Consider the following 16,233-nt stretch of genomic DNA (forward strand, 5'->3'; position numbering starts at 1 on the left):
AGAACGTTCTGCCATGTAGTTTCTGTATGATAGCGTTTCTTGTGAAACTAGTATCACCTGTCTTTGAAAGGCTTGATGGACTCACTTTTATCATGAGGAGGAGGAGGCTGGGCTTGTGGTTAAAACAGTGGAATGGGACTTGGGAAATCTGACTTCAGTTCCCTGTTCTGGTCCAACCTTCTTGTGCACATGACAGTACAGTTCTCTGCAACTCTTTTCTGATATGTCTGAGCCTTTCCTAACAAGCTTTTGCGTTCCAGCAAACGCAGCCTTTGTCTTATTGAGGGATTTTTTTCAGTAATGGCATTCCACCTACAAGTGGGATTTGACCAGCTGCAGGATTTGATCATGGCTCTTGTGGGTGCTCCCATGCAGCGAGCCATAGCAAGGGTTATGCACGACTTACGTCCCACAGAAACTCTACCTAAGCCTCATGCTGGCCCTCTGCAAAGGAGAAGTTGCCCTATCTTTTTACTATGAGTAACCACCTGCATCAATGTCCTTTGACTATTTCAGTACATTTCTCCTTAAAAACAAACCCAGTTATCTTTCCAAAAGTGGCGGGAGCTTTAATGATTGGCATACATGTTGCTTTGAGTGATTTATCAAACTGGATTATTATTTATTGATTACATTGTATCCAAAATGAGCTTTGCAAATACTGAGCAAAACATGCCATGCTTCCTAAAGGACCTAGCCATTTTCCGGCTTCCATTTCACCGCTTACCCCTTCCAGAAGCAATGGTGTCTCTGTCTGCAGAGGAAATGAGTGTGTGCATAGCAAATCTTCTACAGCTATCCTTAAAACGGCCAAATGACAACATGCATCAATTGTTTCTTCTCCATGGGCTTGATTCTATTCTCCCTCCTTTGATGTAAATCAGGACCAATTCTGTTGAAACCAGGGGAGATCAAAATCAGGCCCTCTAGCTTGAGTTCAGATGGACACTGTCAAGAAGACCTAGGTGAATGATTTGTAAACACATTCCTCAAAGAACGTATTTAAATTTTTTTAACTGTTGTTTCCCTGCACCACACTAACCCTGCTCCAGTCACAAATATGGCAGGGTCAAAATTCACTCTTGCATTCAAATTAACATTCATTTATATTTTTTGGGCTCTTTGTCCAACTCTGGCAAAGTAAAACAACACAAGAACCCCCACCTCTACCTTTTCAAAGTTTGTCACCTATGTTGATGACAGGATCTCCTACCTGAGGAGTTCAAACGAGATTTAAAAGTGGTTTCTTTCTTTCCTTTTTCTCAGGGACAATTGTGAAACTGACCACACTTGTTTAAATTCCTCCTTTGCAAGCACATACAGAATGCTGCTGTGGTTAAATTTCCAGCTCTGCAGGTAGATTACCTAAATACTCCAATTAACCAAGAGTTTTATTTATTTTTAATTTAAGGAACCATTTCTACTGGTCTGACGAAGTGGGTATTCACCCACGAAAGCTCACGCTCCAAAACGTCTGTTAGTCTATAAGGTGCCACAGGATTCTCTGCTGCTTTTACATTTCTACTGGGTTTTCCCAGAACTTCTATATGTTGCTAACAAACCTAGATCTGGGGCTGAAATTGCTAGCTGTGTATAAGTCTGCTTCTCACAGTCTCCTGATTATTAAATGTTCCCCAGATTTATATTGGGTCCTGTAATTCCATATCAAACCCACTAGCAGAGAACCAATTCCCTCTGTATCAAGGCTGGTCTACACATATACAGTTAAGATGGAGCATAGCTCATTGGCTCAGGGTGAAAAAAATTCCCATACTTTGCAATGACCTCAGGCTAAGGCTGAAGACCTAGCTGCACCTATTCTGAGGGTTATGTCACGTCGGGGAGAATGCCTTCTGTCGTGTACTCAGTCATCTCAGGGAGGTGGTGTTCCTCACACGGACCAGATAAATCGCTTCACTTCTGAGGCTGTGTCTACACTAATGGGTTGACTGCCGGACCTGGCTACAGCGCTGTAGGTGTGCGATATAAAGTCTTTGTAGAACAAGCCATAGCCAATGTCTCAGGGAAGTGATTACCCTGGACTGATATAAATCTTTCTGTCGGTGTAGGCCCGCATCTACATTTAGGCGTGATTTAGTTGGGGATGGTCCGCTTTGAGCAGGGAGTTGGAGTAGATGACTCCCTGAGGTATCTTCCACCCTCAGATTCTCGATTCTGTGAATACACTCTGGGCTATGCTGGTAACGGCTCTGTAGTGTAGACACAGCCTAGGGGACTGCTCGCCTTGTGATTGACCTGCTGCAGTTGATCAGTTGGAAGCACTAAACGATGGATCCCCTAGTTTATAACTCTGAAGTGGGCTGCTGCAGGAGGGTATCTTGATTGAAATTGACCTTTTTTCTTGATTTGCTAGTGCCCAAAACTGTTCACGTTCCAGGCATGCTAATCTGGAGCATTTGGGGAGTGATCTTTACTGTTTGTTCGTTATAGTTCATGTGGCAATAGCATCTAGAGCCTCAATCAATATTGGGACGGGGGTTCCATGGGTAAGCACTGTTCATCGTGTAGAAAAATGACCAGCCCTGCCCCAGAGTTCTTGCAGTCTTGTTCATGACCAGATGTAGCAGGTGAATGAGAGATAAACTTGGGAGAAGGATAGGTCATTGAATTCTCGTATGACTCAAAAACTGTGTTATCGGGTAATTCAAATGGACTAGAACGTCGTCACATTTGGCAATTCGAATTACTTTGCATGGCAGGAATAATGAAAAGTAATTTAAGAACAATACAGTAAGTGAACAAAAAGATTTGTGTGACGATACTGCTTAGAGCAAAGAGTGAGTAAATGCCAAGGTGAACAGAGTTCATGCAAATCTCATGCTATACATTGTGGTTTAAATATCCAGATTATGGATTTCATAAAAGGAGAAATAAGATATGACTATTGAGAAGATAGATGCACTCACAGTTAGACTGGCACGTGGGCAAGTGAGTCCTAATTGCTATGAGAAAGTGGTAGAAAAAAAAGTAGTTGTAGATAAATTGAGTGTGTCTTGCGAAGCAGATGTTATAATTGTAATAATGAATTTTAATGTTGCTAACTGTACTGTGCGAAAGCAGAAATAGTGGTAAATGGTTCAGGAAGTAGAAATCGCTGCATCTTTAATTATAATATTGATTTGGAAGTGTATTCATCATCCAATGTCCTTCTTCCTCTTTCTATTTCTTCCCTCATCTAAAACTTTGAAACTGTAACATCAGCAGGAAGCAGTTTGAAATGTCCTAGAATACGAAAACCAGTATTTCATGCTTTCTTGTATGTTTTAAAGACCTAAGCTTTAACAGTTTACTATATAGAAGCTTTGTGGAATCAGTTAAAAAAAAGCCTGCATATAAACTACTAACTTTGATCTTTAAGGTGAGAGTGTTCTATACCAAAGTGCGGAAAGAAGTATGAACGCAAGATTGCTGAGAAACATTGCTACCATCTTAAAAGATGCTCAGCATTTCATCCAGAAAGAAGCTGTAAGTACAGTAAAGTTTATCTGGTGTGTTGCGGAAAGAGGGGGTGCCAAGTCAATCAAAATTCCGGAATAATAAGAGTTAACTTATCATATGGAGAGAGGGAGTTTAAATAAAAGGAGGGGGCTAAGGATTGGGGCACAGAAACAGAATACACAGGCTCTGGGAGGACGTTGTTGTGAAAAGACTAAAAGAAAGGGTAGCGAGTGGCGTATTTCAGCATGCTGGATCTGGCAGCACTCACCTTGGAAAATTCGTGCATAACTGCATTCATATCTTTCTGCGTCACTAGCACAACAGAGCTCTGTTCTGTTTATTCTGTGGCACTGACGATCATGGTTTCCAAGCCCAGTCGACTGTGCGATCCTCATGCCTTCTTGTTGCGTGCCAGGTAGCTGCCAATGACCTGGATGGGTGGTCACCAAATCCAACTTTTGCCATTGTCGTCACAAGTTCCCATTAAGCCAGACTCGGAAGTCTCGATGCTAGCAGTCTCTGTGATCGGATTTCAGGCGATATGCGCGAGCTGAGAGGCCGTTCAGGCGGAGGAGAGAGCGAGAGGGGACATGATTCGCTTGCGGGGGAAGGCGGAGAGAGAGGGACGGGAAGCCGTGGCTGCCCCACCTAACACGGCAGTACCGCTTTTAATGGATAGGCAATGAGTAGCATTGGAAATGTGGCGTTTTCGAAGCTTTCTGGTTGGTAAACGTGCAGCTAACAAACTTTTACTGTAGGATCTTTACTGTTTAGCCTTAAATACTAGCTTCTTGTTGGTCAGTGTTAACCAGTATTTCAAGTTAGATCAACCAAAGTTAGTGGGAATGTAAAAAGATGAGGGATCAGAAATTGGTATTTTGAGGGTCCATGAGGAGTAAACGGTAGATCGTGTCTTGCTGCATTTTATGTGAAAAATGACCAAGTAGAGGTAAAGAGAAGAATCATACGTTTTATACATCCGATTTAAGAAGGGAGAATCGCTACTAACAACGACATGGTAGCATGAATGAGTCTGAACACTTTCAAAACACAAATGTGGGTATACGTGATTTGTGCTTCCCTGTATTGTGGGTGGGCTAAAAGAATTGTAAGGTATTAAACGCACAAGTGCTTTGCAACTAGGTATTTAATAGTGTATCTTACTCAAAGCAAAACAAAAAAACCACCACCCTCATTTCGGTCAAGGCCATAAAGTTTTATTTGGAGGATGAAAATTCCGAACAAAATTTTAACTTATCACGAAATACTAGCAGATTCAGCAGGAGAGTACATTTAATGGTAGATGCAAGAAGAAGAATGGACTTTACACATTCTCCTATTATGGACACACAAGTTCACTCTTTAAGTGAACAGATTTTATATTTAATTGTCAGTAAATCAGGATGCTTGTGCTAGGTGACTTAAGCGTATATTCACTCCTTGCTACGCAATCCTAGGTTGGACTCATGTGACGAACTGGGGGCTTGATTTTGGGGAACTTGTTGATATATTTCTTAATAGATTGCATATTGATACTGAAATGGCTTTTTAGAGGGCTTAGAATACTTTGGATATTGGCAAGCAACAAGCATGAAGGTGAAAACTGAGAAATTGTTCAATAAGACCTATGATTTTGTCCTGTGCACTATTTCATGTTGAAAGAAACTTCAACACTGCATTGTTCATTCTGTAGTCTTGAGCCTGATATGGGTTGGGGCCCCTCGGCTGCGTTATGTGCAAAGCGCTCTGGCTAGGGGAAATATATCAGTCGCTGAAGCTCGGCTGAGCTTATACACTAGGTGTGTTTATGTGTATGAGGCTCTTGCGCTCTTCAGGTTAAGGTTAATTGGGCTCTGAATACCTTAATTGTTCATGACCTCTCACTACACGTGACTGAATCGGAATCATACAGTGTTTTGAGATATGTTTATTGTTTTTTTTCTGTCTAAAACTATGGAGGTAATTTAACAACACAGTGTCTTTTGCATATCTTTAATACGAACTGGGATATTACCGCAATTAAATCGTAGCAATATATAATTGCGATACTCAAATTGTGTGAAAGCACATATCACGAGACGGGAGTATCTCAAGCAATTTAAGGCTCGGGGTAATGAAATATATACATGCCATAGTAAGCTTGATACGTAATAGTTTCAGCTTAAAACGCATGATAACCTTACTCTAAAATTGCATAAAAGGAAAAGGATTAAGAGATGGCACTACTCTACTTCTTAGCAACAAAATGTATGGGCACTCTAGGTGTGCGTGAATTGTGAAAGGTATAGATTCATCGGTTTAAATCAATGGTTAATCTTAACTGCATCTCAAAGATATTAAGAACTTCTGTCCTAGTAGAGGCAATTCATTGCCCTAGTAGATTGGTGTGTTTCGGCTTGTGATATATATGCCTATAATCTTAATTTCATGCCATGGTGAGCATTTTAGGATGTGATTAGACAACGTATACTGACGCAATCTACCGTCCACATCTCGACAAGAAGAAGAGATCTAATCTGTAATCTGGTTGCTTAACACTTTGAGCAGGTACCATCCATGGAATTTGACATCCAACAGCATAACTCGCGAGTTGTAAATCTCTCTAAGATGTTAACAAATGATAGCAATATATGCCAAGATCCAAAGTCACAATAGGCCGGCTCTTCCTCAGGAGCGAGCTTGATGCGTAATCCACAAGTGTCTATTCTTATGATGCTGCAGACCTCAAAGCCGTGACTTCTGGACGTGGACTATAATTTGCCGTCTCCGTAAACACTTTGTGGGGCGTGGATAGGCTGGTATATTTATGGGAGTGCTCTCTATCAACATTTGTGTGTTATATATATTATCATATACACACATTGATATGTGTATTTCATTTGGTTTTTTTATGTTTTTTTCACACTCATTCGTGGGGATATATACTTCTGGTAAAATCATATCTTATTATAGTGATCTAGTGATTATCAATATAGATGTTAACTAATAGGGTGTTCAAGCTGAAGAACTTCACTATAGATTTTGTCACAATAAATTGCCCAGGTGATGTGTATGGTGTAGAGATGTGGAGCAGTTAAAAAATAAATAAATTGCAAGGGAAAGGGGAAACTTGGGAACCGCTCCGAGTCATACACTCACCACGGTAACTCTCTCTCACTCTCTCTAAGTTGTCCTGTAGTACAATGCTCTCGGTGAAGCGTGTGTGTGAGTGGCTCATATCGAGCAGGGCATATGAGTACGGAACGAATAGTCTGAAATGTATGGTATTTGCTTTACTTACAGGAAAATGGATAGAGGTTGGTATATTTCGGGAGGTACGTAGTGAGGATGCTAGTAATTTTGTTTCTAACATTTAAAGTTCGAATTGTTTATACAATAAACGATTGCTTGCTCAGTTACAGCCAAATGTGGCACTTTTTTTTTTTTTTTTTGGCTATAAGTGCTCCATAGAACTGCAGATAAACGGTTACTAATTAACCACTATCAAACCTACATTTCTTTTGAATAAATTGTTAAGTCTGTCCAGGAACTAGGAAACAGTTTTCAGAATCCATAAAATTTTTTTACCTTTGCCGATACTAGCTCTTGCTAAATTTCTTTAAAGTTTGTAGTAGATGCTCTCTTACCGGGCTCAGTTGGATATATTACTTTAACACTGCCCTAATAGCCTGTAGAGTGCTTGTGTAAGTCTAGTTTCGAACTGGCTGCATTTCAGTGGTGAAATGAAAAAGGCCAATTCTGGTCATTTAAAGTCAGTTTGGAATTTTATTCAACTGACCTCAGTGGGCCCCAGGACATGCCCAAAAGCTTCGTGTCTCAGGTGAATTCTACAAAGAGCCTTGTTGGAATCTTTTGGGATGAAAGGTGTTCCATAATTGTGCAGGAGGAGGTGAGTCGTGTGTCTAGAGTTTTTCCTGCTCAGACATAGTGGCATTATCTTCAAATCTTTTGAGTGTCTTGTTTAGAGTAATGAGTGATGTGCTGTGAGAGGAGACTCGTGATGTGATACGAGAATGTGTTACATGCTGGTAAAACAACACTCAAGGGGCAATGGGGTTAATGTGAGCAGAGATCCGCCTGGTTATTTTATTTTATTCGTTATTGAAGCTGCACTGTCAGTCTTGTGTCTTTGCTTTGGCTCTTCTCTTGCTTCTTGAGTGACAAGATGGCCACCATGTGCCGTGTGTTAGATACCAGGAGAGCCACCGATGTGCCACTAAGTGACGATCCCATCTGCCCTCGTCAATATCGGAATGTATATGTGTTGAATCTTTCTTTGCCATCCTGTGTTAGCCTATTAGGCGAGGTGGTGAATTAACATCGAATCCGCGCGATCATGTGAACGCAATGGTTGAGAAAAGGAATATTGACTACCCTACACACTTGCTTTTTCGACTATGTTCGGAAAGTCCACATATTCTGACTTCTTGGTAATGTGGCGTCTTGGCGTAGAATAGAAAGCATTAATACAAAATCTATACATAAGGAAGTTGAGTTAGCAAGACAAGCCCAATAATACATGGAACCTCACTGTTTCTCCATCACATATACGAGAGACACCAAGCTGTGCACAAGACAGCTGATTGTTTCAAGATTTCAGCAGGGCTAATGGTAGAGAGTAATTAATTTCTTTCATAAAGAACTATTATGCCCTCTTCATATCTTCGTTTACAAGAAGACTTGCTTGCAGCTCATTTCATTGTTATAACGAGTCAACCAGTAGGCAAAGCATGATTAGCTCAGGATTGTCCCCTGTGATAATGTAAGTATGGCCGTATACGCCTTTATTGTCAATGTTACTCAATTTTATATATATGTGCGCGATTATACTCAGGGCTATTTAGTAACATAAATATTTGTGCAGAGACATTGCCCCCAGAGAGAGAATAGAAAAATCAACTGAGGGTTTGTGGGAGTCACTTAAGACCTAAGTACACACAGCCCCATGATACACATCGGTGGTATGAAAACTAAAGGCAGATAAGTTCAGAAACTGCTCAGCGTCTCAGTTCATGGCACAAACACAGTAGCTCTCTTTATCACACTCAGCGAACTAGAGCACTGTCGATTTGTAGGTGAGAAAAGTGACTTAAGAGTCGAGCAGAAGATCTGCTAAGGGGATAGCTTGCTCAAGGACCTGAGTTTCTTCTTGTCGTCTAAGAGCGACATGCATGTAGATCTTCTTACTCGTAGATTGACTATCTAAAGCAGGTAGTGTCTTAGCAGGTCATAGTCGGAGTGGGAGTGTGCATTGGTATCTAGCTTGATGTTTCTGGACTGTTCAGCGTTGTTAGTGTCTCAGGGCTGGATACACAACTGACGAGTAATTGAGGAAACCAAAACTAATAAGGAGAGCTGTTTTACTCATAAGAAAATTTTCAGTGTATATATATTTCCATATATATTGACCTTTTCAAAATACAATAGCTCACCGCTCGCACTCGCTCATCACTCACCCAACAAAGAGTTTCTGATTATGATTCCTTGAAACTAATTACTGCCACACGGACGTGGTGGCTGTTAAGCTACTTCTACAGTTGGAGTTCATAGGGGAAATACCAAACACAGTCGTACTTCAGATAGGTGGGCATTCCTCTCCTATTCTAGATCAATAGAAATTTTGCTGCCATTGATTAAAACAGGAGCTGGAGAGAAATCGCTCCGTCTTTCTTTAATAGACACGTATCACCTGACTGCAACCTTTCTCTGGCTGTCACCGATTATATAGGGTTGAATTCATCACATCACATGTTTTACATAAACTCTGATGATCTTTCCAAAGTATTAAGATAGGAATAGGGGAATGTGAAAAGTTCTCATATGAACCACTTGTCCTCAACCTGCGTCAACTCTGCTAATGAGGTTATATATTCACTAGTAATTTCATACTTGAGTCCTGTTTTAAAGAGTGAAGAGAAACCAGTGGTTCTCTTGTTGTTAATGTTATATTGAGGTTAAACATTATTATAGTTATATTCAGAGTGAACATAATCTCAAAGAACGAAAAAGGACTTAATCAATCCAGTTATTTTAGTTTAAACTATTCACAAGCACTAGCTTTAAAGCATTTTCTAAAAACCAAATTTTTCCCTATTCACTGCACCTTCTCCATAGTCAATGTATATGGGAGTAAGGGTTTGGTAGCCCGTGAAAGTTTTGCTGAAGGGAAAAAAAATTTTTTTTGACCAGACTTCTAATTAAGTAAGACAGCCATGCTCTTATTGTGCGCTAAGGTATTTATATTGATACCAGAGTATCAAGCACCTCATCTATAATCCAGGCATTATCAACAGGCACAACGCGTGAGGTAGGGCAGTGCTATCTGCCCCTTGTATAGATGAAGAATGCCAGCCCCAGAAGATAGTTGCCCTAGTCATGGGAGAAGCGTCGCGAGCAAATGGAGACTCAAACCCTGGTCACCTACATCTCAGGTCACACTAGGCCTACTGGTCCACCATCTTCTCCGCCTACTCCTGGTCCATAGAGCCTGTAACATTGTCACCGATGATCTGGCTTCTGCCTCATTCTTAACAGCTGGTTTAAGCCAGCATCCTCTCTCACTGTTAGCAAGTGAAAACTCTGGATCCTCCTTAGAGCTTTTGGGGAGAGAAAACATCCCGCATAAGCACAGTGGCAGCACAAAGCCTATGTCTCCGCTATTCCCATCCAGCATGGAAGCCTCTGTCCAGTACTGCTTTATGGGATGGTAAACCTTGAGAGCAGAGGGAGGTTTGCGGCAACTCCAACGGAAAGCAGGGATTGGTCGTATTGACAGTTTGAAGGCAAGAGAAAGACTAAGAAGCCCGTTCAAGCATACACACCATAATCAGAGGCATGCACGCAATCCGACTGAAATTCACTCATAGCACTGGCCAAGAGTTCAATGTGAGCGCTTGGTACACCGACTAGGGCATAGCTTGCCAGCAGTGTGAAAACTCGCCTCATGGCCTGGCTTGGGCTTTCAAGTGGATGTCTGAATACTGGCGTGCACTCTGATGAAGGCTCCGTTTCAGCGTGCTTCATAATTATGGAGTTTTACTTCCGTGGAGAGGTTTCAGCTGATCTCTAGGTGAGAGATTTTCCCATTTTCGCAGTACAGAGGGCGGAGAGGAAATCCTCTGTACCCAGACTTGTTATATTGTGACAGGCTAGGGGGGAGGGGAGGGAAAAGCCCAAACTCTGTGTTCTTACTTCCCTATTGTCCCAGGCGCGGGAAAGGCTACAGGACCAAGGGAGGGGAATCTCTTGTGTGAGCTGACTAGTGAATGCATAGCCTCGGGGAAGCTAGATTGCCCTCTCCGGTTGTATTCAAGGAGGACGATGAGTATAAGAGCATACGGCCAGAATACAGCTCACCCAGGGAAAAGGGGGGGGAGCTGGGGGTGAGATAGGAAGACCCAGGGGTCTGGGTCTTGGGGGGTTTCTCCAGGGAAAGTCTGGGGGACCAGAGCGAGGCAGGCGCTGTATTCCTGTCTGGTGGCAGCGAGATAAGATCCAAGCTGGGTATAAGCTTGGGGGAGGTTCACAGTAAACACTCAGCTGTTGAACTCTAAGTCCAGATCTGAGACAGACATTTACCACAGGGCACTTGCTTGAATTGAAGGCAACTTTCTCAATAGTGCTTTTCATACAGCATGGGAGCTATCCTGCCCTGAGTGTGGAATTCCCTCCTGCAACGGGAGCCAGTGCTAACTTTGACCTGGCCGACATGGTGGCAACTAACTTGTAGGGCTTCCAAAATACAATTGATGAAAACCCCAAAGAATCATTTTGTCTGTATAAGTGCAAAGGAGTAGCCTACTAAACCAATCGGTCTCTGAATAATTCCCTGTGTCAGTAATCTGACCCCCTCTTCTGAAACACTGCAGCCTAGAGAGAGTGTGGTAGGCATGTATATTAATAGGGGACAGGATTTTTCCCCCCAGGAGACACACTTCTTCCACCAGCTTGTACCAGTTGCTTTAATTGGACCAAGTTCATTACCTTAATCCCCTGAGATGAGAGGTGCAGCGGTGTTCTGTTGCTGCTGTGAAATGGAAACTGAGAAGCCCTCCAGTGACACTGTTTAGCCCTGTGACCCAGGGTGTGTCTGCCTGGTAGGAATAACTATAGTAAATGGGGAACAGCCACCAAACTGAAGAGAATCCTGCCTGTAACCCTTGGCAGGCAAGGGTGAGCGTACAGAGCAGAAGGGGAGGAGGAACTGGGGATGTGGACTCAGTGCAGCATGGGGCTAGGCAGCAGTTCTCAAACTTCATTGCACCGCAACCTTCTTACAACAAAAATTACTACACAAGCCCAGGAAGGGGGACTGAAGCCACAGCCTGGCCCGAGCAAAGCATGAGCCCCACTGCCCCAGGTGGGCAGGCCAAAGCCGAAGCCCCAGGCCTTCAGCCCCGGGCAGGGGCCTATAACCTGAACCCTGCCACCCAGCGTTGAAGACCTGGGGCTTCAGCTTGGACCAGGTGGTGGGGCTCAGGCTTTGGCCTCAGCACGTCTAACACCAGCCCTGGTAACCCCATTAAAACAGGGTCATGACCCACCTTGGGCTCCCAACCCATAGTTTGAGAACTGCTGGGCCAAGGAACTGCAAAGCCAAGGTCCCATGGCCATGCGCCATTGAGAGCTTTAAAGCAGAACTCCCCGCTGGTGGGCCGTAAGCTCCACGTGTTTCTGAGTCCATTCACTAGGGCCCGTGCCCTTCGGGCTTAGCCCCCAGCTGTGTGTTCAGCTAGGACCCAGCTAACGTGGCCGGTGCCCCCAGACAATGGGAACATCATCTTCAAAGGTTCAACAAGGCAAGATAAACCCTGGCCTGAAGCAGAGGCCAAGGCAGCTACCAGCGAGTAGAGGCCCAAATACCGGGTGACCCTTCCCACCCCATGCCCCCAGCTCTCCGGCAGGGACAGCAGGCACTTGGCAGTGGTGCGTGGCCCCGGCTGTCGCTTGTCAGCGGAGTCCAGGGCTGCAGCCCTGGCACTGGGCACCAGTGAAATGTGTAGGCAGGGGCAGGGCACAGGAGCTGGTGCTGGGGAACGGGTGTAAGGGGCGATCCTGGCTCTCGCGGTCTAACCCCCTGCGCCGGGCCGGGCTGGGGGCGTTATCTCCGCCCGGGGCTGGTTCCGGGGAGTCTCTCCTCCCGGCGGGCTGGGATCCGCAGCCCGTGCCTGGGCGCGCTTGTTTCCCCGGTGGTTCTCCCGGCAGAGGGCAGGGCTGGCGCTTCCCAGAGCCCGGCCCCTCCCCTGGAAAGTCCCAACGAGCCACCTTGGAGCAGTTCCGAGGGCTCGGAGCAGCAGCGGCTGCGGGGGGCGCGCAGCCCTCGCCGCGCTCCGCCGCCTGCGCCCCGGCTCCGGGCGGCCCAGGGGCGGCTGGGGACGGGTCGCGGTTCCCTGCAGCGGCCCGGGGAAGCCAATGAGGATCCCGGGGCTTCTCCTGAAGAAAGGCTCGCACATGCTGCAGTGTCTCTGCGGAAGGCGCCTGATTTCCAGCAACAGCCCAGGTGGGGCGCGGCGGGGGGATTTCCCTTCCCTGGGGGGCTAGATTCCCTTCCCCTCCACGAGCCCTCCGCCTTCCTGCGCCCCCGGCCACTGCTCTGCCCCTGCTGTCCGCTAGCCCGGCCGGGGGCGGGGGGTGCCAGCCCCTTCCTCACCGGACTTCCCCCCTTGCGTCTGGAGGGCAGCCGGGGGCGCACAGCCGCCCCATCGCGCCTGGCTCCCTGGCGCGCCCCTCGGCTGCGGCTCAGGGCTGGCGGCTCGTTGGGAGCACGGGGGACACCGACCCGCTGGCTGGCAAAGCGTCGTCTGCCAAAGAACCGAGAGTGCCTTGTCCAGCTCAATCTCCGGGCCAGTCCCGCAATCCTGTGCAAGGGGAGCTGCCCTTGGTCCTGAACCTCGCTTGTCCCACGCCCTTGGCAGAAGACCCCATCGGGTCAATCTTTTGTCTAGGGCCTGGGAAATCTAAGGTTAAAGCGTCATAAGCTTAGTTTGTCCAGGTGTCCTGAGAGGAAGATGTAGTTAAATAGTCAAACTACCCACTTTGATTTTGTTGTGGCTTTAGTGTGCATGGTGAAGAGTCTTTGACAAAAGTGAGAAATAGTTCAAAGGTGGTGTAGTTCAGACAGGCTTGGGGGGGGGGGGGTTGGGTGGTGAGGTTTTTTGTAAAATAAATTGTAAACTCTTTCTCCCCTTCCCCTCCCCTGTGGTTGACTTTCTTGCATTCTGAAAACCTACAATTCTGCTTTTTTGTATAAAGCAGTTGGTTCTAAATAAAACGAACATATTTTCCCTCTTTCTATAAAAATCAGGATTGTAGTTTTAAAGAAATATTTCTGGTGTTGTAAGGTCTGTTAACTGCTTTATCTTGTATCTTTTAAAACAGAGACGTGTTTTTGTCTTGAAAACGTGTGTAACTTCTCCTAACACTCTTGGTGGTAGGTCGTGGATCAAAAGACAGTACACCCCAAACAAGTCACTTTTTTATTCATTACAATGCATACTTTTCTGGAAGGCATTTTTAAAAATACACTTCCTAAAGCAAAAGATGATTATTAAAATCTTTATTTAATATGTAATAGTGGTATATATTTCAGCTGAAATCTGGATAACATCGTATCTGTCACACAGGCACTGTTTCTGACCTTGTAGTGGCTATATATATATTTTTTATGCTCTGAGCTTTTAAATGGTGTGTGACTTGTTATCTAGGGATTGAAACAAGAAACTGAGACCACAAAGCAAGAATGTGCTTAAGTCCATGCTTAAAGTTAAGCATGTGCCTATGCGTTTGCCTGAATAGGGGGCCAAGTATCAGAACCTGCTAAGAGTTTTCTCAGGCTCTGCCATTGTCTTTTCCTAGGGTTTTGGGGAAGTCACTTAACCATTCTGTGCCTCAGCTTCCCAGCTGTAAAATGTGAGGAGGCTAAGACCTGCCATATCTCAGGGGGTTGTGAGACTTAATCTTTCTAAAGCACCATGGACAAAAGGCCTAACAGTGCAAAGCGGCAGTAGTAGAATTTTATTATTTATGGGCATCTCTCAAAGGGTACTGCTTTAGACTTGGCTGGTTCTGTGTTCCCGTACCAATATTTACCTAACCTGAGAATCACCGTAATAACTAGGCAGTAAACATCCAGAAGGGGCCTTTTTTTGTTATACCCAGAAGGACAGCTGCCATTTGTTGGCATTTCTCTCCCCAACCTCTGAGGAGAGAAATTATTCACACCTCTCACAGAAATACTGCTCATTTTCCCATTGAAACAGTCCTGTGCTGGGGAATAGTTTGTTGCTGAGGTAAGTTTAAGTTCCCTTTTGGTCCAACCAAGGAGAGAGCTTGTTAATTGCCCAGAGCCACTTGTTTATGCCTGGTCACTCCCAACTTGAGCCGGTGAGGGTAATAGGTTCATAACAATAGGACAGGCACAGGGAGTCACATAGAGGACTGGACTTGGGACTCCTGAGACTATTCTCATCTCTAGCCAGGAGAAAACTCCAATAAATGTCATTATCAGCTATGCAGGGCAATTGTCGCTGGATGTGAAACACCAGGCCTGGTTCTCACCTGAGTGGTACACAAAGCTAGAGTTTCCATCGTAGTCCTAATAAACAACCACTTCATGTCATTCAGAAAGTCAGGACAGCAGAGGGAATAATAATGCCTGGGTGTAAATAGTCCAATCTCGCTGTCGTATACCTGAGATATAACAGCACAAAAGATTTAAAACATAAGAACAGCCATGCTGGGTCAGACCAAAGGTCCATCTAGCCCAGTATCCTGTCTTCTGACAGTGGCCAATGCCAGGTGCCCCAAAGGGAATGAACAGAACCGGTAATCATCAAGTGATCCATGCCCTGTTGCCCATTCCCAGCTTCTGGCAAAATATTTAATAAAGGGCTCAGGAATCTAGCAGAAAAAGGTCTAACATGATCCAATGGCTGGAAGTGGAAGCTAGACAAATTGAGACTGGAAATAAAGGGTAAACGTTTTAACAGCGAGGGCAATTAACCATTGGAGCAATTTGACTGGGTTCGTGGTGGGTTCTTTCCCCACCTCCTCAATCATTTTAAAATAAAGACTGGATATTTTTCTAAAAAATACGCTCTAAGAATTATTTTTGAGCAATTTGATGGCCTGTGTTGTACAGGAGGTCAGGCTAGACAATCATTCTGATCCTTGCTGACCTTAAAGTCTCTGAGTCTCAGAGTCTATTGACCATCATGAGGTATTTGTGTGGCCTGACATTGGGCGAGAGGGAGCCAGTAAAAGTGACAGTAATCTCCAGATCCTCATACAACCTTGCCATATAGCTCAATGGTGTTAAAACATAGACTGCGTATTGCTAGTTTAAAGCTCTGGGTCTCGTGTCTGTTTCCATTGGCTATCTGAATTATTGGAATTTCTTCTTCATTGCTGCTGGTTAGGCTCCTTGCATTATTTGAAAACACACAGTTAAACTAAGCACGGCCATGCCTGGAGAGTAGCCACCCAAGGCCACCCTCCACTGTCTTCTAGATCTCCTTGAGCCTATGTTTGGAAGAGCTGTGACCTGGCAGCCTTGCTTCCCCAGCAGCCCACTGGGTTTTGACACCTGCCCGGCAGGCAGGATACCACTGGAACTTGGTCAAATCAAACCATCTCCATGAAACTTTTCAATTGTAACAAAATGGCGAATTCAGATGAAAAAAATGTTTAGTCTGAGTTTTTCTGACCAGCTTGAATCGAGGTTGTAGATACCTTGTTCTTGGAAGGAATAGTAGTACCTGTCTCTTTCCATAGAAC

General features: G+C 44.7%; 1 protein-coding gene across 2 annotated transcripts in view; it reads left to right on the forward strand.

Moving 5' to 3' along the window:
- FGF12 (fibroblast growth factor 12) overlaps positions 1 to 16,233 on the forward strand; it is a 315,529-nt gene that overhangs the window by 139,741 nt on the left and 159,555 nt on the right. The window contains exon 1 of one of the 2 annotated variants that reach the window (XM_032777342.2): positions 12,891 to 12,958. The exons of the other annotated variant lie outside the window; for it this stretch is intronic. Within the exon in view, the coding sequence (XP_032633233.1) occupies positions 12,910 to 12,958 (49 nt within the window). The 5' untranslated portion in view covers positions 12,891 to 12,909. Of the gene's footprint in view, positions 1 to 12,890; positions 12,959 to 16,233 lie in introns of those variants that run through there. 2 annotated transcript variants of the gene reach the window in all.

The sequence above is a fragment of the Chelonoidis abingdonii genome, chromosome 8 (genome assembly GCF_003597395.2).
Source record: "Chelonoidis abingdonii isolate Lonesome George chromosome 8, CheloAbing_2.0, whole genome shotgun sequence".
NCBI classification, from domain to species: domain Eukaryota; kingdom Metazoa; phylum Chordata; order Testudines; family Testudinidae; genus Chelonoidis; species Chelonoidis abingdonii.